Source organism: Cyanistes caeruleus, chromosome 14 (genome assembly GCF_971803275.1).
Source record: "Cyanistes caeruleus chromosome 14, bCyaCae1.hap1.1, whole genome shotgun sequence".
NCBI lineage: Eukaryota > Metazoa > Chordata > Aves > Passeriformes > Paridae > Cyanistes > Cyanistes caeruleus.
In genome coordinates this window covers 11,615,543-11,638,718 of record NC_141714.1, presented here as the reverse complement: position 1 = coordinate 11,638,718, position 23,176 = coordinate 11,615,543, and the positions used below count along the sequence as shown (strand labels likewise).

General features: G+C 41.7%; 1 protein-coding gene across 3 annotated transcripts in view; it reads right to left on the bottom strand.

The window, feature by feature from the left end:
* The window catches only part of KIAA1210 (KIAA1210 ortholog), a 40,112-nt gene extending 21,068 nt beyond the window's left edge, over window positions 1-19,044 (bottom strand). For 2 of the 3 annotated variants that reach the window (XM_023946546.2, XM_086850308.1), the window contains exons 1-2: window positions 18,870-19,044; window positions 2,736-2,812 (exon numbers count right to left, since the gene is read on the bottom strand). In XM_023946546.2, the coding sequence (XP_023802314.2) occupies window positions 2,736-2,812; window positions 18,870-18,931 (139 nt within the window). In that variant the 5' untranslated portion in view covers window positions 18,932-19,044. Of the gene's footprint in view, window positions 1-2,735; window positions 2,813-8,284; window positions 8,468-18,869 lie in introns of those variants that run through there. The other variant, XM_023946549.2, reaches the window with a different exon arrangement.
* Window positions 19,045-23,176: the final 4,132 nt, after the last annotated feature.

Genomic DNA, 23,176 nt, shown 5'->3' with positions numbered 1-23,176 from the left:
CAAGTGATCCTAAGGATGTTTAAGACAAACAGATATAAGACTTGCCACAAAAGCAAACATTGCCAAGGTGCTACTCCAAATACTTGTCTAGATCAAAAGTGGTGCTAACTTTAGAATGGAGGCTACAGGAAGGATTTCCAAACACTGCCAATGAACAATCCCCACCTGGCATGGGACAGCACTTGTACCATTGTGCAACAGAGAGTATCTGATGCAGACACATCAGTTACTTCAGTGCCTCCTCTAGACTCTAATTTATTACTGATGTGCAGGGTACATCCCCTCCAGCAGTAACTCCTCTTCAACCATGCTTTGCTCAGCTGCAAACACTCAGTCGTCTCAAATGAATGAGAAGACAGTAAGTTTCCCTGCAGTTCCAGAGACTGGCACTTGCCATATTATTATGTAAAAATAGATAAAATCACTACTAGATAGTGCTGGATGAAGAGGAAAACTGTGGGATTGTTCTATGTGAGAGCACAAAAAAGACATGGTTCAGAAAGACAATGCTCTTGTTTGTTTCCTGCTGTGAACAGCTGTGCCCGGTTTTGCACACCACTAAAAGGATGCCACCTTTAAGTTAAAGGTGCCTACACCTCAGTGCATTGTGATGCAGCCCAACATAACACTAAATTGGTAGAATGTTCAATGATACTTGAACTAATAAAATACAAGAGAAACTTAATACTTAAAATAGAAAATAAAAAATCATTGCATAACTAAAATCCAAGCTCAAACAACTATGCCTATCTCCCCTTCATCCACTGGTGATTTTTGAAATCCTATAGTTGCCAATCTTCAGTTTTATGGCATTAAAAACAAAATACTAAATTTCTAGGTTGCTGCCCTAAAAAGGAAAAGCCTTCCCAAAAATTCGTTGCTTATGCTATGTTTTAGCCAACTGTAACAGAAAATAAGCAGGAATAAGCATTTTCCTTTCTCTTTGTATTTATTTATATATCTGTTTGTAAAGTTTGTGTATTCTGTATTTTTTACTGCATGTGTTCTGCCTATTTCATTGTGTCTCCTGTGTACAGAGACAATTAACTCAGGACTTTCTGATCTTTGAACAGTTCTTCCCTATAACAGGATAGAAAAGGATGCTTCTTCCAGAGCAAAAACTGAAACTGCAGAAAGCATAGGGCACATCTGATTTGGAAAGCCAATGATCGTATTTCAGTTAAACCATTCATTTGGGAATAATCTATGGTCTCTGATTTCCTAGGGTGCAGTCAGGATGTATTATATTTTTTTTTCTCTCAAACCCAAGGACTAGATAACTTCAACATTAAAAACACCTGAAAAAAAAATTCCAACCCATAGACAAGATTCTCAGAAAATGTCATGATTCTAGCTTCATAAAAAATACCAGATATTGGCAGGCAGGCAATAAAATAATGAAATTCAGTACTAATAACATTGGATGCTGACAGTTTTTGGACAGCAACCTGGTTCCTGCCGCAAAGAAGGAGCAGCATGCATTGAAAGCCTTGTACTACAGACAATAAGGCAAACCTCAAGAAATCAGTCTGACTGACTGGACTATGAAGGATGGGGATTTGAGCCTCCTAGAGCCTTTGCATCATGAGCTAATTATGAAGAGAGAGAGGTAAGGGAATCCTCCATTACACTGGAAGTAAACAGAAGATTCTAAAATGGCTTTATCCAGGTCCAGCCAAGTGTCTCCTGAACTCCTTGGCAGCAGCACAGCAGCCTTTAACTATTTAAAATTTTGTTTATTTAGGGTCAGAGATATTCCTGGTGGGTTTAGAGCCAACATTTCAGATCATGAGATCTCCTGCTTTTCCTATCACCCAGGTCAGAATTTGATCTCTTTTCTGAATCTTCTGAGTACAAAATTTTCATGCATGGGTTTCACAGCTTACCAGTTTGCTGGGATAGCACTAGACTGCATGAAAAACTAGATTATAAATATAAGAATCCAGAGAGTGCTGCACTTCCATTATTACACTTTTTTCACCTCTATCCCTCTGCCAATCAGAGTTCAACTAAGAGTCTCTTTGCCATTTGCTTACCTTTTCTAATAGTATTTTGATAGTGGCAAATATATTTCTAAAGGATAAAGCAAGATGACCTTTAAAACACAAACATTTAAGCTGACTACAAAACATTAGCCAAAGAAAAGAGAGAAAAATCAAATGGCGTGACAGCCACTTCTCCAGAGATGCTTCAGACATGAAGCTATTCCTTATACTCATAGTTGTCTCAGACTGGCAAAAAACCCTTTAATGTAGACAAGTCTCTGGCATAAGTAAGACATTTTCCTTTCTTGCCTATTATTCCATCCCATCAGACCATTCCACCTGATTAAAGAATAAGTAACAAATGCCTGTGGCCAGAAGCAGAGAAAGAGAGAGGCTGCTGGGGGTACTGACACAGCTCCCACAGACAGAGTCTCCTTAACAGGTTCAGCTCCCAGCTCTGCAGGATCTAGCAATGCAGCCACAACAATCAGCCCCTCAAGCTCTAACACCCTGCTTTCAAAATCCAAGTCAGAATCAAAAGGAATATCCAATGGGATATGTCACTCCAGTTTTGCACATTAAAACCTCTTTTCCATAATACTGACACCTGACAAAGACACATAGAATTTTCTTTACACTACAAAAGAAGCCCCCAAAAGACAACACTGCAAAACAGGTCACTGCAGACTGGACTAATTGACAAAAATAAATCTTCCAAATCAGCTATACATTCAGAGAACAACTGCTTACCTGTGCACTCTTCGACTGTGTCGCCAGTTTCAGGTGACTGTGTGACCTCTGTGGGTCTTGTAGCCATTATATAGTCACTGAAACACAGATGAAAGCATCAGTTAATTTTAGTTCATCTCCCAGCAGAATATGGTCCCACCCAGCATGAAGAGAGAACACAGCTGAATCCTTTCCAAAACCACATGCCCAAATGGTTATCACAAACATGATTTGCACACTTTTTTGCACTTTGGCCACAGAACTTTTAATTTTTCAGGGACACTCATTTCTCCAGCCACAGCTAACAATCCTGACTAATCATTGCCGGCACCTCTCTCTTATTAGGAGACCAGAATCAAACCTTGCTTTCAGGAAATATGTCACTACACTTGCTCAGCAAACACTGTGCTCCCCAGTCTTAGAATAATGAACCTTTGCTAGAGAGTGACAGCTCCACACTACTGTAAAAAACATAAGTAAGTGCTCAGCTGCCCAGGGTTCATGCATTACAGCGTCCTCACAGCAGGCACCAGTCTAGTCTGTCATCATTATTTAAACCAGTTAAGCATCAGCACTGAAACATCATTCCAGGCTATGCTACATTTGTGGAAACCAATAGATCAAATTTATTTTGGATCCAGTGCAATCAGCTTTTAACCACAAGCTCTGAAACCTTATCACCAACAGGGCTATTGATCGACCAAATTAGCTGATGGCATCATCTTCCTCCCCGATGAAAACAGAAGTTCAGCCTAGTTTTAAGATCACTCAGTGTTAACTGGCTCCACTTTGTATTTTCCAAATGGGTGTCTGTCACAGACAGAGGAATGAAGCAGCAGACCACAAGAGTTACAGTATAAATGTCAAGCAACAATGGAAAAGTGATGGTTTAGCAGGGCAGCTCATAAATACTGTCCTTTGTTATGGAAGATACCTCAGTGATACTTTTATACAATTAGAGGTTCCCATATGCTGTCAGTACTCAAAGAGCAAGAAATCTTTACAACCAAATCCTGCTCTCTTTTCTGCACAGATCACATCTAACATTTTCCACATTTAAGTGGTGTAACAATACAATTCAAGTATCTCAACAAGAAACAAGCAAACAAGACTATAATTCTGTACTAATTTAGCCAATCACTAAACTCTTCCATTCTTCTGTATCACCGCATACTCTAAAATCTGTCATACCCAAAAGCACTGGAACTTTTCTATGAGCCCACATCCTCAGACAGCCTTAAAAGGAAAGGTGCACAAACTCAGATGCAGAGGTGTCTGTCAGAGAAAAGAAAGGAGCAGCTCATGGAGGGAAAACAGGCAGGGATCCTGTGAAAAAAGAGGCCATGGAGTTAAGCATTCCCTGCACTGGCCACACAGACATGTAAACTGTCAAGCTGCTGAACTCTGGGGAGGAATAAAAGAGAAGCAAAGTGCAGTCAAACAGATCCCCTGTGAGCACTGGACACAGAAGAGCATTAACACAATGTGGTTCCAAATAATCACATTTCAACTTGTCAAAAACCAATGAAAAAGTCATTGCAACAACCAGGACTGATTTCACCTTTCCTTACTGAGACACACTGAGGTTGTTCTTGAAACAATTGTCAGACAATATTGACATGCAGTAAAAAGATTTCTAAATTTCCTCCTGGATGATCACAACCATTCAACTTTTATCCTTTTTTCCCCTTTTCTCATAAATTATCTATGAAAATGTTTGTATTTCCTGAATACTTTCTTTAAAGCAGTCATCAGTAGACTTTCTTATAGACTCTTTGTTTATATTAAAAAGAAAATTAGTTCAAATTTTTAATTTCAACTTTATGCACCATGCATACTGTTAGATTTTTCTGAGGTAAAGGGAAATGTATTTGAAATAAAATATCAAGAAAGCATTCAACAAATTTACAAGGACAAACTGACAAGTCTCCAGACTTGAAATTACTTTCACAGAATGTGAGTGGATCTGGCATTTGGCTCCTCTAGACCTCTAATTTCTGTTTTACCCACCTTCAATTAAACCAAAGCAAGAAAAAATTGATGCTTTCAGATCCAGCTTTGTTTGCATCGGTTCAAAATTTATTTAACTCAATCATCTCAGCTGCCCAGTCAGAATCCTTCCAGCCTTTAAAGATATTTGTAGTGCTTGCTGAAACTGCAAGTGTGTATCTCCAATTGGTATATCTTTTATACAAGTAGAGCTACAACTGCAGAGCTATTCAGCTCTGAACAACCAGTGGCAGCTTCTTCACAGTCAAATCAGCTCCAGCATTAATTCAATTTCATAGCTGAGTTCTCTGGGGCACATGGAGCTCAAGTGTCAATTACAAGGGTGCCCCATTTAGGACCTAAGGGTTTGGTGCCTTCGTATACCTCATCATCTTTTTCCAGTGAACTGAACATCACAGATTTTCTCAAGCTTTGAGTTAGATGAAGTAGCTGAATTACAGGAAAAAAACCCCATATAATAGATGATGAATATATTCCACCAGCAAAGTGAAGGTTTGATGACCTGATGACATACCTGGAGGAAAGTTGGCAATTAGATGGCATTTAGACTTCAAATTCTGGTGGCAGTGAGTTGTACCTTACAGAGAACAGTTAGCAAATGCTCTGAGCAACAAACCCTAGCCTGGAGGTCAGTGTAATGGAGAAAAAGAGGACAAAACCCCTTCAATACAAATACATGTGAGTGCACAGGCATTAACCAATCGAACATCCAGACATTCACCACTTCCAGGCCTTAATAACAGCAGACAGACACAGTGTCAGGATGTATCAATACCATGTACATCCAGTTCAATCAGCTGTACTAACACGCTGTGAGCTCTCCCAGAGCATTACACCATTAGAGACAAAGTTTTAAAACAAATACTGTCTGTGTATTTATTTTCAGTGATAAAAATATCAGGTTAAATAAATGGCCTTTTAGAGCAGTATTTCTGATACTCCTAAGATGCTACACAACAGCTGGGAGAAGATGCTCACAGAGGGATGCAGGAGACTTCTCAATGTGGGAGCAGGGACAGACGTGACCAGGCAAGGCAGGAGAGCTGCCAAGTCACAGTTACTGTTTGCTTCTCACTAGAAGTGGAACAGTGGGCACATTTCCCCAGTCTACAGCTTTCTAATACGTTCTTAATCCTCTCTCAAACAGTATTTGCAATCCCTGCATATGCACAGGATGTACCTCCTGCTGCAGAGGTACAGGGCACATAAGATGTTGAATCTCTCCCACACCCCTCAAAAACCAGACTCAGCTATGGCCAGTAAGCCCACTGCATCAATTCCTATGTGGGGCCATGGAAAAGACTGAAAGTTTACCAAAAACACAGTGTTTGCCTCTCCCTGCACAGGGTGATGGGCTGGATTACCACAAGTGTGAATTAGTTAATTACTTGCAAAGACTGGCTTCCTATGCAGATGCAATCACAAAAATAATACTGGCATTATTAGACCCCATTTGCATTGCTAGGGTGTACTTAAAAGCAATTAAATTCATACAAAGTTGCAGGGTTTGCTGTACCTTCAAAACAGACAGTGGAACTTAGCGGTCACCACTACCCTCACTTGGTTTGGTGTTTTAGATTCAGGCTCTCTGCTATTCCATACAAAATTTCCACTGATAACCCTACTGTGTTGCATTCACTTGGAGCTCTTCAACTCATTACAGCAACTAAGGAGTCTGAAAAGTAAAAAGAAATCCCCAGGAACAGGGGAAATGTTCTTGTCTCCCCTTTGCAAACTGAACCAACTGGACAAATATTTGGAGTACTCCATGGGAGGGCAGTGATAGGGCAAAAGAAATAAAGTTCCAGGATGGTGTCCTGACCATTTGCTTTGCTGAGCTGAACACATGACTTATTATGTACATGGGGGGTAGAGGGGTGGGAGAATGCTAAATGAATAAAAGACAATTCCCTTTCACTGCTTGGTTTGTGTATTTAATGACTCCTGGGAAGTTAGCATTGTACAGGACTCAAGTTTCCAGCATTTAACAAAGGTCCAAGACAAATGCTTTCTGCTCAGCCTCAGAAAAGGGACACAGCCTCCTTGCTCTCTCTCCAGTGGAGCAGAAGACTTGGAAACTGCACAGCAAGAAAGCTCCTACCTCACCTTTAGTGTTTCTTCAGCTTCAGTTCCATGGTTCTGCATGAGCCTTCCAAAAGATGCTCTCTCTCATGACAGAGAGATCAAAGGAGATGCTGAACCCTGAACAGACTCTTTCTCATCAAATAAAGGCTTGAGGAAATAAAGCCTCAAGAATGAGAGGCTCTGCATTCAGTTAGCATCATCATAGCTTATAGAAGACAGACAGTGGCAAGCAGCCAAGAGAAAGAGGTGAAATTTTTGCCTGGAGCTTTTAAAGACAAATTTCCTCCATGCTACAAAAAATATTTGAAATCAAACTTATGCTCCAGATTTCAGGACACACACTTTTCACAGCAAGATTCATCAGCACAGGAAAATGGATCCTGTGAACCTCCAGGTCACCATCCTGCAGCCAGCCTCCCCCAGACTACACAAGCTACTGCAGGACATCAGAGAAAGCCCCTCTATTTCTCCTGAAAACCAAGGTTCAAAAAAAACACAGAATGCAGGACGGTTTAATATCCAGATTACATTCTGCAGCAAAAGGTGACTGAGAGGTTAAATTTTCTTCTCTCTTATTAAAGCACATTAGAGGACTCTGCTCTGACAAAATGTGGTTGATGGCTTTCCTCTCTGGGAACCCACCAAGCTATCAATGAACTCATTAATCCAATGGCAGCTAAGTGAAGTTTACCCTCTGCAACTCCATGGAACAGGACTTCAGAGTCAATCATACAGCAGTAGCAAAGCCAGCAAGATTTCTATTCAATTTTCACATCCCTTGAGTGTATCAGCAGCTCAGCAACCAAAGCTCCCTTTTCTCTCCATGAGATGAGTGACCTGCACTTCAAGGTCCACAGTCACAGAATTTGCTGAGCAGCGTGGGATTCTACAAACAGCTTTGTTGAAACAGGGTACAATCCAACATACCAGGGGGAACCAGGAGCTGACCTTGTACAGCTGATCCCATTGTGCTCTTCTACAATGTAGTGTTTCTAGGATGAAATTCCCAGGGTTTTTTTGCCAGCCCCTAGATGGCATCTCCCATGGGGTCCCTCCCATGACTGTTTTATGTAAGTATAGATGAATAGCACGGACAGCAGTTTACACCAGGATTCTCCACTAGTATGATGAGGGGAAGAGTATTTTATGAAGTTAATGAATATTGATCTTGTAATTTTCACTGAAGGAGAGATAGTACAAGAAAGTTTAAGATCCTTTTCCAAGGATCACAAATAATAAATACAGCAGTAGTACCCACCAGGAAGTCTGGATAAGCATCTAGATAATACTTAATATCAATAAAATATTCTCCCAGAATCAAGCAGGGGACCATAATTCCCCATAGCAACAGAAAGCATTCAGCTTCTAACCTTGACAAGATATCCAGAGCAAACAACCATCCACATGGAGAGATCTTTTCACAGCTCTCACACTTTGCATTCAGACAATGCCCCCGACCCCCTCTGTCCCCACACCTTGGCTCCTCCGTGAAGACTCGCCAGAAGACAGGTCCCAATGAGCTGAACTCTTGTTAGCTACAATCTACTCTGAGGAGCCTCTGCCTGACAGCGATTCTGAAGGATTTCTGCTGCTCAGCAGTGCCTGAAGCATTATGTCCTGCCCTCCTAGTGAGTGTGTGTGTAACACTAATGGAAAGCAGCTGGTGGGCTGAAGCCGACTTTAAAAAAAAAAAGTAAGAGGAGGAAATGCCTTTCATACAGTCACACAGACTCATTCTGTAATTGTGTGAGAAGCCAAGAGGATAAGAAGGGGGAAGGGTAAATGGGAAAAATGCATAAGCACTCTGTCCACCAGTCCAGGAACTGAGAGAGTCAATGCCTCTGTCCCCTGCCCTGCTGCCCCATCTCCCCAGACTCCCTCCCTCCCTGCCATTTGTTGATTTAGCACTAGAGAATTGTCCCCCTGCATCTGGGGACTGGACTGTAGCAGGTACCTTAAACCTGAGGCAGGTATCAGCAGCAGGGCAGCTGCTGGTTTGCATTCGGCTTGGGAGGCCAAACTGAAGTCCCAGCTACAAAAACTCTGCAACACTTGGTAAGCACAGGGCAGATTCACTTGGTTTGGTGCCACTTCAGGCTGTCCTCATGCACCTAATTACTCTGCTGTACCTATTAGCACCATCTTGGGTAGCTGCTGTCTATGCAAGATCCCTGCTGCCAGTTTGTATCATCTCAGACAATAGACCAAATATCTGCCTGTTAGCCAAAAGCCAAGGAAAATGGTTCTTGATAAGAATAATTTATCAGAGATTTTACAGTGCATTTGCAGGTCGGTACCAATCAGGAGAAATGTGACAAAAATTTGCCCAAATCAAGACTGGCTCTAACATAATCATGATCTAAGCCACAGCAGGGTTTTGGCCCCAGACTGTCTCCATTTTAAAGGAATGGACATTAAATGACCCAGTTAAATTCCACTATTTGGCATTAGCATAGGAGTAAGCTTTTCCCAAGTACTAATTCCTTTTCTTCATGCTAACACACTGGGGAAAATTCAGGAAACAGCAGGAATGAAGCTCTTCTCCCACTCTTCCTAAAAAGAAGAAAAATAATAGCAAAGTCTTCCAGCAACCACACTAAAGGAACCAGTTGCCAGCAATAGGAGAAACTCTCAGATCCACTTGACATGGATACATTTGAAGTAGTTGTGGAGGAGGAGGCATTTAAAACTCAACAGGGATGTAACCAAAGGCTGCCTTTGCCAGTTAGGAGCTGATCCCAGCGTGCATTACCGCCTTTGGAAATGGTTTCAAGGCAAAGCAACAGGAAATGTCAAGCTACTATCACTGAACAGCAGACATGCCTCATGCCAGCAGAGTTGAGATGTCAGAGTCAAGTATGGGAATAAAAGTCAAGCTTACTGTCTCTGTCTCTCCAAGTGGCAAATTCAACAAGTAAGTGTAATCTACCATCCCAGATCTGTTGGTGGGCATATTTAGACACTGTTTTCCAGCTTGTGTACGTGCTTTTTACCCCCTCTTCAAATTCCTAATTAATTTTGTTTCACTTGGAGCCTTCAAGCATAGTTAGATAATTGGGATCTGACCTGTGGTGTGCAGAGCCCTGGGAGTCTGGGCTGCTTTGTAGGAATCAGCAAAAGGTGGCAAAGGAAAGAGGTTTGCCATCAGCTGACTTCAACATGCTCTACAGGGGCTTGAAAGACTGCGGGCCTGAGAAAACCTCATGGAAATATCTGCAGACTCTGAAGGTGACAAGTATTAGTTTAGACAGCAAAATCTATGAGACAGAGCTTGTCTTTTAAATGTATTCTGGTAGGTGGAGACTATTGGGCCGGGACTTGGGTAAATTCACTGGTTTTCCTGGCTGTGCCATTGAATAGAAGGGCAAATTACTGGATTTCTAACAAGAGCCAAGTTATCTATCACTCAGCCATGAGCTTCTTTACCTGTGAAATCACAATGGTCATACTGAACTCCTGAAAAGCTTAATGAGCCCTATGGAAGAGTTAAGTATCACCTCTGCTGTAGGAAACCAGCATGCTGGAACCATGTGGACTGACACAAGTGCTAGAACCATGTAGAAGGTAAATAACAAAAAAACCCATAAAATTTCACAGGAGTATTCTGCATATCTGCCATGCCCCCATATTTGAGTCACAGTGATTTCCAATGTTATTCTCAGAAACTGGGAAGAATCATTACATCCTGGGCCTGAAAGAAGAGTCTGGAGGCATTTTTACCAAACTAAACTGTCTGACTATGCAGGAAAAATGAGGCTGAAACAATAGAGAACTGAACACCACAACTGAAACATGGAACTTTAGGCTATATCTAAAGCTTTCTCTATTTTTTAAGGTTTTTCCAAAACAGTAATTTATCCATCAATTTTTGGTTAAAGAGCAGCTTAAAGATGGGGAAAAATAAAAAAAAATCTTCAGATAAGATGAAACTTCTCAGGACAAGAGATAATAAAGATATTTAACAGCCAAGAATTCAAAGTGCACTGACAAAAAAAAATGGGGAGGCAAACAGAAAATTCTGGGACAAACTGTTACAAATTTTCACTCTGAAGATCAAAATGCCATAAAACCAGTCAGCCATCTTTTGGCTATAAAGAAGCAAATAAAACACAGGCTTTGCGGTCTCAGAAGCTGCCTTTGGCAGGAAGCTCATGAAATCTCTCTTCATGTGAAGTCACAAAACCTATTTACCAGTATCTGCTGCCTGTACACACAACAAATAAAAACAAGGCCAGCTCCATCCAGTGTTGAAACACATCGTGTCTGGCTGGCTAACCCTGAGATCCCACTGCCCGTGGGCACTTCTGCAATTCAGAGCCCATTTTGACTCCTGATCAAGGAAGGGCAGAGGCAGCCCCATGCTTGCAGAGGGCTCTTCTGCAGCTGTGTGTGAAGTTTGATGGTTTCCCTCCTTTCTTCTATTCTAAAGAAAACCTCCTGCTGTCCCTGCTCTGCTCTCCTGGCTGCTCTCTCTGGAGCCTCGAGTTAGGCAGCTCCAGAAGTACAATTGGTCTTGAAGCATATGGAGACCAGTTGGAGCCAAGGAAGATCATTCATGTGCTCAAAGCAGTTCCTGAGCCATTTCTGTCCCAAGGGCAACTACTGACCCTTCACTCTAGTATGAGCAACTACTAGAAAGGGATTCTGCTTCTCTGGGATTCCAGACACAAATACCTCTCTAAAACAGGATCATCTAAAATAAGATTATCTGAGCTAATGCTGTTTTGCACCAATGGAGTATCAAGCTGAATTCAACTGTATTTTAAGGCAGTGGTACAACAGCATCAGGGAGTAGAGACAGCACATGACAGCAGAAAAACCCAGGAGTGTGACACCAAAGACAGCAAGAATTGCAAGATGGGGTAGTGACAAGCAGGCACATGGGAGAGGGTGTAGCAATGCGTCTGAACACCTTGGGCCATGATGTGCTCCAGCCAAACCATATTTAGAGTTTATGATCAGACCCTCTGGAATTTCTCAAGGTTGCTGAGACATAAGGTATTCTAAAAATAAGAAAGAAGAGGCTGAAAAACAAGAAATCAGGACCACAAGAGCCAGGTGACAGAGGGTGGTTGAACACCTGGACTGTAACCAGTCCTGTGCCCTGAGGGGTGTGTGCAGAGTGCGTGGACAGCACAGGGGCACCAATGAAAAGATGTGTGATAGTGTGAACAGTAGTTTTAGAATGTATAAATAAGTGTATAATGTAAACAATAAAGGCCTTCTGCAAAATCATATTGGTTCATTGTCCAGAGGTCCTGAGCTCCTGCAGGAGAGAATCAGAGGGGACAGACATTCTGTGAGATCTTCACAGGCCAAGGCTGCAAGAAAGGAAGCAATAAGACAATTTCCCTCTTTTTAATTTAAACTTTTGAAACATTCTTTTCGCTAAACTGAAATGATGGAAAATAGTTTGACTGCTAGAGTGAACCAGCAAACAATTCCTCCACACCTCTGTGGTGAGGTCAGGTCTGTATTTTCCCATGTACATATGATGGTTACCACAATATCTCCATCCTAATTCTGAGCTAGACCTCTCAAATACATCTAATTTACATCAGAACTACTGTGTGGATCACAAGTGCCTTATTAGAGGAGTGATATCTGGAAACCACAGCAGAAGTGCACAGTTACATATTTCTGAGAATGTATAACCATGAATTATTTCATCACGAATACAAGTCAAACATTTAGGTCACTAATTAACACCAGATCCTTGAATCTCAGAGGCCAAAAGGAACAACCACCACAAAATTTTGAAGCTGGAATGCCACCGTGGCTCTGGATGGATGATTAGAAAGCAAGATTGGGCAGCTTTGTCTGCACAGCCAAGTTTCCCTGCTCTGACTGAGAATGCTATAATTCTCTCTAAAGCACCCTGGTCTGGACTGAGGTAGAGTTAATTTTCATCACAGCAGCTGGTATAGACCTATAGTTTGGATTTGTGCTTGAAAGAGTGCTGATAACTCAGATATGCTTCCTTTATCACTAAGCAGTCTTACCCAGAGCCTTTTCTGCTCCTCACCCCACCCCACTAGTGAGGAGGCTCGGGGTGAACGAGGAGCTGGGAGGGGACACAGCCAGGACAGCTGATCCCAATGACCCAAGGGATATCCCAGACCATATGACCTCATGCTCAGTATGTAAATCTGGAGGAGAAGGAGGAGGGAGGACATTTGGATGGATGGTGTTTGTCTTCCTGACACCCTTACATGTGAGGGAGCCGTGCTGTTCTGGGGATGCTGAACACGTGCCTGCCCTGGGGAAGTGGGGAATAAATTCCTTGTTTTGCTTTGCTTGTGTGCATGACCTTTGCTTTACCTATTAAATTGTCTTGATCTCAATCCATTAGTTTTCTCGTGTTTACCTGGGATTCTCTCTCCAATCCCACCATGGGACAGTGAGGGAGGGAGTGGCTGTTGTAGGGCCTAATTGCTGGGGTTAAAGCACAACAGTCACAGAGATGCCAACATGGTACAGCATGGAGATAGGATTCAGCAGAGCACAGAATGCCTTGGCAGCTGTACACTTACCCCAGTGCAGCAGCACACACGGGCATAACAATGCAGTTAAAGAAGTGAATAATGATGTGTGTGGCTCAGGTCACACCTTTTTCACACACACAGTGTTGGAAACCTTGGGCTGTTGGCACAACCCTGACTACTGGCACAGTGATGAGCAGAGACAGCTCAGCATCTGCTGAGTGAATTCAGGCAGGATATCAACTGACTGGGGTTTTTTTTCTTTGTTTATATAGCGACTCCTGCAATGGAGTGGGAGGCCACCTGCTAACTTGAAAAAAATAATTATGAATAAAATAACAAGATAAACAATACAAAATAAGAGAATTTGCAGTTAGTATTTGCTGTATTCAAAATAATATTTAAAACTACTTAATCCATAATAGCTTTACCAACCTTGAGACTATAACAGATGTAATGCCGAACTATAAGCTTGAATCACATTAGTGTAGAACACCTTGTGCTCAACTGTGTTCTTACAGCAGGAGAAATCTGGGGGGTGGAAGAGAATCAACCTTGGAACTACCTTGGATTTTTTCCCTGTTTCCCCATGGACAGACTTATCTCAGATTTTCTCAAAACTGGCTAGTCATCAGCTCTAGCTGCTCTACCAGCTCAGGTAGGTTATCTCCTGGAAGTATAACTTGAACCCACTGCATTTTTGTCCCATATATCATCAGATTTCAGCTTTTACATCCAATTCTAGGCCTTCATATCACAGCAGATGTGAAAGCCTAAATCTTCATAGATCTCTGCACAAGGAGGAAATGAAAATTAATCTCTCCAGTTGGCTTTAGGGGTACAAAGCTAGACACTTGGAGTAGCAGAAGTTTCTGTCTAAGAAGAGAACACAAGGGAAAATTACGACAAAATGTTTTCATGGCTCAGTCTGGCAAAATAACATAGTCAAAAAATGGTCAAATGATGCAGAAGAGTGAGAATCACATTCAGGAGATTGACCCAACCCAAGCTTCTGCTCCACTGCAAGTGGTGTAGGACAGGCAGCATTAGAGGTCAATTTGACAGCATATCTGCCAAATACTCAGAACCTTGGTGATAGCAAAAGGGCTGTTCTACTGAAACCAAATAAACAGGCCTGCTTGGAATTCCTCTGCCTACATCCAGCAAACACACTGCACCACTGTGGCTGCTAAAACAAACACCATCCAGAGAGAAGCACGAACAGAATGAGGAGATGGGTGACTCACTGGGGTATTAAGCCAGAACTGAACTTCTTGCACAAAGATGAGTCAAACAGAATGAGTCACAAAGAGAAATAGTTGATTTTTTTGTTAATAATATAGCACCATTGTACTAATGGTGCCCAACTGCCTGCAGTGCCATGGCTCTGACACCTCCTAACTGCTTTTGTTCACCCTCTCTGCTATTTTTGAATAAGAAAAAAAGACTTAAGCCTCTATACATTTAGTATCAGGCAGAGCACTGAATGACTCCTGTGGACCAAAGACAAAATGTTCACAAATTCCAAACACTGTATAATTGCCAAATACAGGAACATGCTCATAGGTTGTGCACTGAAAGATTCCTCCAAGAGACTCACAACACCTGAGGAGTCTTTTCACCTCAGCTCACACTCCCTGATTTGGAATTAGCAGGGAGGACTCTCCACTTTCCATAAAAGCTGTTTCTTGAAACTCATCCAAGAATTGTCTCTGCACAGGTGAATTTATTTTGCTGGGCAGAAACCACCTATAATACTCAGATATTTTCATCTCAAAATCCCCCAACACTGACAAACTTTTAATGAGTGATTCTTGCTCTTGTTGTGAAATAATATGCTAAAGTGATGTACAATAAAAAGACACATAAACAGACATACTTCAGAATACCAAAGTGTTATGTGAAGCATTTCACCTCTCTTGAATTCATCAGCCATACAAACAGATGCCAGATCACTGCAGGAGCAGTGACTCTGCCACAGCTCCTAGGAAGCCTGCATTGCCTCCAAAGCTGCACAGCCTTCTGACAGCTGCCAACTGAGCCCATGGACCATGGCTGAGCCAAGATGGTGCTGGGGGTTGCCACAGGCAAGGATGGCCAGGGAACTCAGTGTCTCGCTTTAAAACAGTGCTGGAGTCTTGGAGAGATGCACGGTCTAAAACTGTGCCAAAGAGCAAAGCATCATTCCCTGCAGTCAGTCAGGAGGCAGCTCCTCAGCCCCCAAGGCTGTCACACCCCTCTGGAAAGGGAGAGAGGCCACACGAGGTGAATGAGCTGCTGACAGAGAAGAGCCAACAGGCTCAAACTGCCCCAGCCCCACGTGTCAAGTTGCTACTCCAGTAGCAGTTGGTGGAGCTTTAAACCACTTCCAATCCACTTGTCACTGTCCAAGCTAAAACAACAGCTGCCTGCTGTTCATGGGGAGCCAAAGGCTCAAAGGACCACTCAAACACGTAAAAGTTGTAAAAAGTGTAACTGGCCTCCAGGGCAAAGGGATTTTTGGGATTTCCACCACCCCCTATGAGCCTCTTCAACAAGAAGGCTGGGGTGAAGGTGCAGGGGCAGTGAGCAGAAAGCTTATCCATCAGGTGGACAGCTCTGTACCGTCTTTGGAATATGCCCAACAATCACCACAATCTCTTCCTGACACTTATCTGAACAGGCAACAAAATACAGCAACAGCACCTAACACAGAAAATATATTTTACTCAATTTCATGGTCGGAACATCATTTTAGATTGGCAATAGCTTTCATATCAAACAATCTAGAAATATGTTGAAAATTCTACTGATGCCTTCCTTGATCAATTTTACCCAAATGCTAAACTTCTTTGCAGGATAAAAGTGCACATCAGCATTTTTTGACAATTATGGAATATAGGAAAAGAACACAATACTTTGCACTGCAAGTGCAAACCTTGGCAAAGCAGAAGACATTCAAGTTGAAATGTCCATAACTCTGGGATTGTTTGTGAAAGGCAACATGAATGACGACATTAAAAACAGTTAAATACATTTTCTTATAGTCTGCTATAGAAACCAGTCTGAGCTGTCACATAAAGCCTTCAGCCAAATATTTTATATAGCTTCTAACACACTCTATTTGTCTTTGGAAATTGGCAGTTTGCACTGACCATCAGTGAACCTTACTATTCAAGCAACCACATTTTCAGCTCATAACAACATACTTGGCTAGGCCCAAAAACTGAGGGGCATATGAAACAATTCCTCCACAGGCTTTAGGAAACTTTATCATCTCTGTTCAGGTATAATATTTTTTTGCTGGCACCATGCTTGGAGCAAGGAAAAAACAGAACTCAGCAACAAGTGTGATGAGGTATAAACTTAGCAGAACAATTCAAGATCATTCAGGCCGTATATGCTGGTTAAACAGAAATATGAAAGCAACCTTGAAGTTTTATTTCAGTGAAGTAGCAGCCAAGATTGGGACTGTGATGAAGAATTACCTGGATTTGGCTTTGGGCTCTTTTTTTTCATTTCATAAAAGGACATTAACAAAGCACAGGGACAAGACTATGTGACAAAGATCAGATTCTGCCACACATTATTACAGTGTGCCAAGGCAGAACCTTTCCTTCCTCTTGTAAAATGTGGGGGAGTGGGTAAATGTGACAGCAACACAGGAGGGCACTACCTAAAGCAGCCTTTAAAACATTCCAGGTGCTTTAGCTGGACTCAGCAGCTCAAAGCCCTGGTGGGAACCCTTCCCCAAAGTCCATGGCAGGTTTCTTGGCAGGTACTGAGCTCTAAGTCACTTTGGCCAAATTCCTACTGGTACCCAAGCCAATTGCTTAAAGCATAAAAGTAATTTCATTCCAAAAGAGCTTTCATTCAGAAAGCAAACTAACTCCTGCAGGTCAAATGAACACGTGAGAGTTTGGGGACGTTGTTCCAATGACACATTTGTCCAGAAAGACAAATACTTCATGTTAAACTCCAAACAAATTTCACTGACAATTAATCTCAGGCTAAAAACATCACTATTACTGCAACCGGTATCTTGAATTCATTTTAACTGCCAATAACCATAGCCAAATCAGTATATAAAATTTGTGAAGACTGCAAAGGGTTAGTAGTTACATGAATTCACCTGGGAACACATCACAGGGCTGAAGTAACAGGTTGAGAAATATAACCCATGCAGATATATATCAAGTGTAGAGACCTAACTAAAGAATATCAAGAAAGATTAATTTGTTGAAGAAAAAAAAAACCCTGTTCCTCATAAATCAGGTAGAGATTGACCAGGAAAGAAGAGATAGTTTACCACATGTAAAAAAGCTTCATCTGCCCAGCCTGTATAGCCTCTCTCTGAGTTTCAAGTTAGTTTTAAGTGCATTAGATTCTGAAGGAATTGGGGGGAAAAATCAAACCATGTAAATTTACTACTTTTTGTCAATTCAAGCGCCAATCCATTGATCAGGACTCACTTATAGCCCCTTTGCTAGTTCTCATGCACAACCTCCCTTTAGATAAAGCAAACTTCTCCCCCAGATATTAATTCCCTGTTAAAAATTTCAAAGGAGGAAAGGAGTCAAACTGGTATGGAAATGCTGAGTGAAATCCAGTAGGAGTTGTGTGCCTTTGAAAATGCACATTTCCACCAGAGTAATGGGAGACAAACTAGTGGTGTGAGGGACCCTTTGGGAGAAGGAAAAAGAGTCAGTTGCCAGCTCCACTTTTGAACTATTTTCCTCCCTCTGATATCCAGGACTTACATTTAACTACCAGTATTCACATCTTAAGCCTCAATACACAATTTCACTTGCCTTCCACTGTGCATGTTCCCTGTCTGTAATCTCTCACCGGGTGCAAGAATAGAGCCCTCTGCAGTCTGCTGATGCAAAACACGATTAAACCGCTCAGGTTTGGCAGCAGGAAATTTTGTTTCATTCCTCAGCAGGGATAATGTCAAAGGAAAAACAGAATGCATCTTCATGGTGATTTAAAGCACAAATACTAACATGCAATCTCTCATTCCCTTTTCCCTTGATAGTCTACTCCAACAGAACATGCCAGAAAAGCCATAAAAAAATAATTATTTTAAATACAACCAAATCTCTCAACAGGGAGCAATTACAGAAACAAACCTCAGATTGGTTATAGAAAAACTGAGCTCATCAAGTCCTTAAAGAGCATTTACTAGATAAAGAGCATTTACTAGCTAGACTTCTAGCTGAACATTTTTTAAAAGCCAATGTGAATTTCTGTATTTCTCCTTTTTATGTGTTAATATATAAACAATGTAGCTAATCACTAGGGAAGAGGGCATTTTCCCTCTTGCTATAATTAAACAGGAAAATATTCTTAATTCTTTTTTCAATATTTCATTTGTATACCTCTGAAGGAGGAAAAAAAAAACATGACAAATTTTCACCAAACAAATATTACAGTCAGGACTTATTTTTTTGCACTTTTGTGCTCAGGCTGGTACTTCAGACCTAAGGCATAACCACTTTGTTCAATGCTGCAGCTGCAATACAACAAAGACAGAATTTCAAAGTACCACTAGACTCAGCTCGCTTTGGAAAGGTGGAAGGCTCAGCATGGCACTTACTTCTTACTTTTCAGGCACCCGTAGAACCCAGCCATGGTGCTTCCCTGGAGGCGTGTGTGCATTTAATTCATCCCTGTGTGTGTCCCCACTGGCCCACAGAGCACCAGCCTGCTGCGGCAACCCCTGGCCAGATAAAGTTCCTGATCTGAGGCACTCAGACTGCTGAACTGGGTCCAAGGAGGGCTGTGCCTGCTCCATAAATGGTTATGAATTGTTAACTCCCCCTTTTCCTGTCTCCTTCCAGCTATTGGTAGGCACAGCATCCGAAGTGTAAAATACCATATGGCATTTGATTCTGTCTCCCTGTGGGACTAATGAGAGGCTTGGTTGTAATTAGGATGTGAAGAAGCCCCGAGGAGATTAATTGTTATTGTTATTTTTTTAGACAAAGGAAAGCTACAGAAAATACTTGCCACATCTTTGAAATTACAACTAAAAAATGTAGTCATTCTCCAGCACAGAAGAGGTGCACAGGATCTTTTAAAACAGGGATTATCCCAATTCACTGTAAATCACAATCTATTCTAACAAGCTATTCTGCACATTAACAGGGAAAAAAACACCAAACAACTGCAAATCCCTGCAATATTGCAAGGTCAGGCAAAAAGCTCTAGAGTTGAAATTAGCCAGCACACCCATATGACAGAATTAGTGTCTGGTGATGACCTCTGACAATACACTAACAATTGTTACTCACTGTCACAACTAAGGAGGCACTCACCGGGTGTGGAAACTGGTAAACGCTGGGGAACATAAACCTCAAGGAGCCTCATTTGCAGGGGTGTCCCAAGCCCTGGGGACAACATAGCTGTCCACATTTCTGGCATTACATTGCATTAAATTCATATGGAAATGAATTTGCATCGTGGCTATCAATGGCCTCTGCTGAGGTAAAAGCAGAAAGGAGGCAAGACATTGCTTGTGTTGCCTGCACAGAAGGAGGGAGCCTGTGCCAAAGGGTGAGAATGCCTTGTTAAGAATATCAGCTCCTGAATAAAAACTGCATGGATATTAAAAAGTAGGAGGTTCATAACTCTCATAATAGCAAAGCAAAGATTTACAGTCATTCCTAGAAGATCAGAAGAAAACCACATTTATTTGTATTTCTCAGCTGGTACATAGTGTTTGAATACTTGGGTCTGGCAAGCCAGTAGGAGGGAGTATTATTAAGTATTTTTATATGAGTTTCTTAAAGACATTTAGTAGAAATACCAGATCTACAGCAGAGAATTCCTTTTTGAATACTTGGAAAAAATACTTTATTTTAATACCTTCTCATAAGAGACACATGTAGTTAGAGAAATGGACCTCTGGTGAAGAGTCCCATAAGTTGCTCGGCTACAGCAGTTTTCTAACTGTGCAGAAGTTTGACATCTGGGAATGGACAACTCAATTTCCTAATTTTCTGTAAAGACCCTCCACAAAGGAAAGTTGTCACACAAATAATAGATGACAACAAGTGCAAGGGCCACCACAAACAGGAAACAAATCACATGTCTAGTCATACTCTAGTCACACTTAGCTGGAAAGTAAAAGCCTCTACAAGCAGCCAGCTTCAATGCCATCCACAGAGTGCACTTGCATTTGCAGATCAAAGCTGACCTCAAGCAGATCTAATACATTTTCTGTCTCTTGGGAAAAGACAAAGCAGTGAAAACACAGTAGCACTAGTTGAAGTTTTACCCAAATGAGTTTCACTGTTGGGAATTACTGCACTTGTCACAATGACTTCATGCTGAACTCTTAATCCCAGCAGAAAAAGGATCACTAGAGAGCATTAATCTCCATCCATCAGACAAAGCCCATAGGAAAAAAAAAAAAATGCAAAATCAAGGCTTCATCTATTGGGCAACCACCACCAGGAAGGAATTCCTGGAGATTACTGGAGAAACCTTCTGACTGGCTTAATGTACAAAACCTTGGACGCAGCACTGCATCTGAAATCTGCCTGGCATTTTGTTCAGAAAAATGCTGCCAACAGAAACATTTATTCTACAGTAAGAAATTAAGGAGACCTCACAAGAAATTCACATTTATATTTAAAATCAAGAAAGATCAAATGGCCTTCCAGTGGGAAGGCACAATCCCTAAAAGCTAGAGGGAGGGTGTAATCCTGATGACTTTGGAAGAATTTCACCACTTTAACTGGTGTAGAACACAGCCTGGAAGCTTCAAAAAATCAGTGGTTTTGCTAACATAAAGCAGATTTCCTGTCTCCAAACCTCCTCAGATGGCTTGCCTTCAGAGTATGCTTCCTTTCAATATTGTTTTTTTCTTTCACACATTTTTGTCTTGAAGTTACTTACCTGAACATGCAAAACTTCATCTGTTGGCTTCCATTTAGGTCAAATGTAGTCCTGTTCTCAGCAACTAGCAGTTTAGCAACACACATTGCACCATCTCAAAACCCCCTTGCTTTCCAAGAAGCACAGACAAGTAAACAGTCATTAACCATTTTTAATTATCCCACCTCAGAATTTAATACTTTTTGATTCTCTATCTTCATATCACCCTCCAAGGCACTTCATGCTAGATTTATTATTCACTGCTCTGCCTCTTTATCACTCGCACAGCTTTAAATGGCTACACACTGCACGTTTTGGGTACAGCCCTGGAATCTTAGATGTTGACAAACATCACAGCTCTATGTCCACAGGCAAATCAGTGCAAGCAAGCAGGTATGTGCTGTAGCTGCCCTGACAGCCAGACATCGCTGCTCTGACATTTGCTCCTCACTTGTCAAGTGCTAAAGTGAATGGGCTGCTGTGCTGCCAGTTAATTAATTGAAGCCGGGAGGTAGATGAACACCAAATAACCACAGACTTTGGCAAAGTAAAGATGGTCCTTCAAAGATAGGGAAGACAACAAGTTTAAACACCTGGAATTTCAATCAAATCTGGATTTCCTCTAAGGTTTGTGGCTTGGCTTGATTGAAATAGCCCAGTCTAAGCCTACTTCCATTTGAAAATCATGGCTTTCTTCAAACTCACTGTCATGGCTTTCCCTCAACAGCCCAACACTGCAGCAGCCCCCTGCACATCCAAATCACTGCACATCCAAATCTGCCTCGCTTCTCCTTCAGGGAGGACGAACAGTCCCAAGGGCAACCTGCCCTCCCACAGTGGTACCAGCAGCAAGCTCCCAGCACCTGGTAAACTTCCCAACAAGTTTCTTAATTTCTCCAGAGGGAACGAGGGAGGCAAGACTGAGCAAGGTCCAGCCACCCAACCATTGAGAAATCCTTGCTCCAAAATACAGCTCCTAAAATCATCAAGCTGTTTGTTTCACATGCGCTGCCACTTGAGCCATTGCGAAAAAGACCAGTTCAACTTAAGTAAGCAACAGCAACTACTAACCCAATGGAGGAAACTCAAATATACATATATTAAAAATACCAGGGTACATGCCAACAGCCTGAGAGCAGAGATATTAGGAGCTACACAGACAACCAGCAATCCTGAATTTCTTTCATGTCCAACAGAGCTACTGTGCTTCTTGCAGCCTCTTGCCACTGGATCTCTAAGGGCTGACCACATCCTTGCCCCCCCCCCACCTGCAAACACTTCACATTTCACAAAATGCTCATCCAAATCTGGCTTGCTTGGCATCAGGACACAGTGCATGGCAGCAGGAAGGGACCAGATGTCACATAGTTAGGAAATCACACGTTTCACAAACTGCTTAAACAGGGGTGTTTGGTTTACATTTCTTAAAATTTATTTTCAGAAAGGGACAAAAATTTCATTTGAGCATTTCACTAAAAAAGTTTAGAGGTAGGAGTAACTGATAGACAGTAGCATTTCAGATTTCTGGTATATTTTGATGTCTCTGAACTGACTTCTTATCAAGGTAAATGTCACATTGTGATAGGGTGAGCCATCATACACTGATCCTTGAGCAGCTTGGATTTTATGTCATGAAGATTCTGTGTGTTCTTTACAAGCATGTTGCATTTGTACCCCTAACAACTCTTTGCAACTGTGTGCTGACATAAATGTGGCTCTGAAGAAACATTTTGCAAAGAAGGGATTCAGCTTCTACAAGTGAAATTCCCAGGCTGGCAAATTTGTCAGGCTTAGAAATTTCTGTAGAAACTCTTCATTTCTAAAGAAACAACTGAACAGGCATCACTGTTAAAAGCTGCACTATCAGAGCTTTAAGCAAACAGGGTTAGAAACAAACACAGTAGTCTGCAGACAACAAAGAAGTGGAGATAAGAGGATTTCTGCCTTGCAGAGTTTATACATGCATCTGTGATTAATATTATGAGGAAAATGAGGGTCAAAGCCCATCTCTGAAACTGAAAG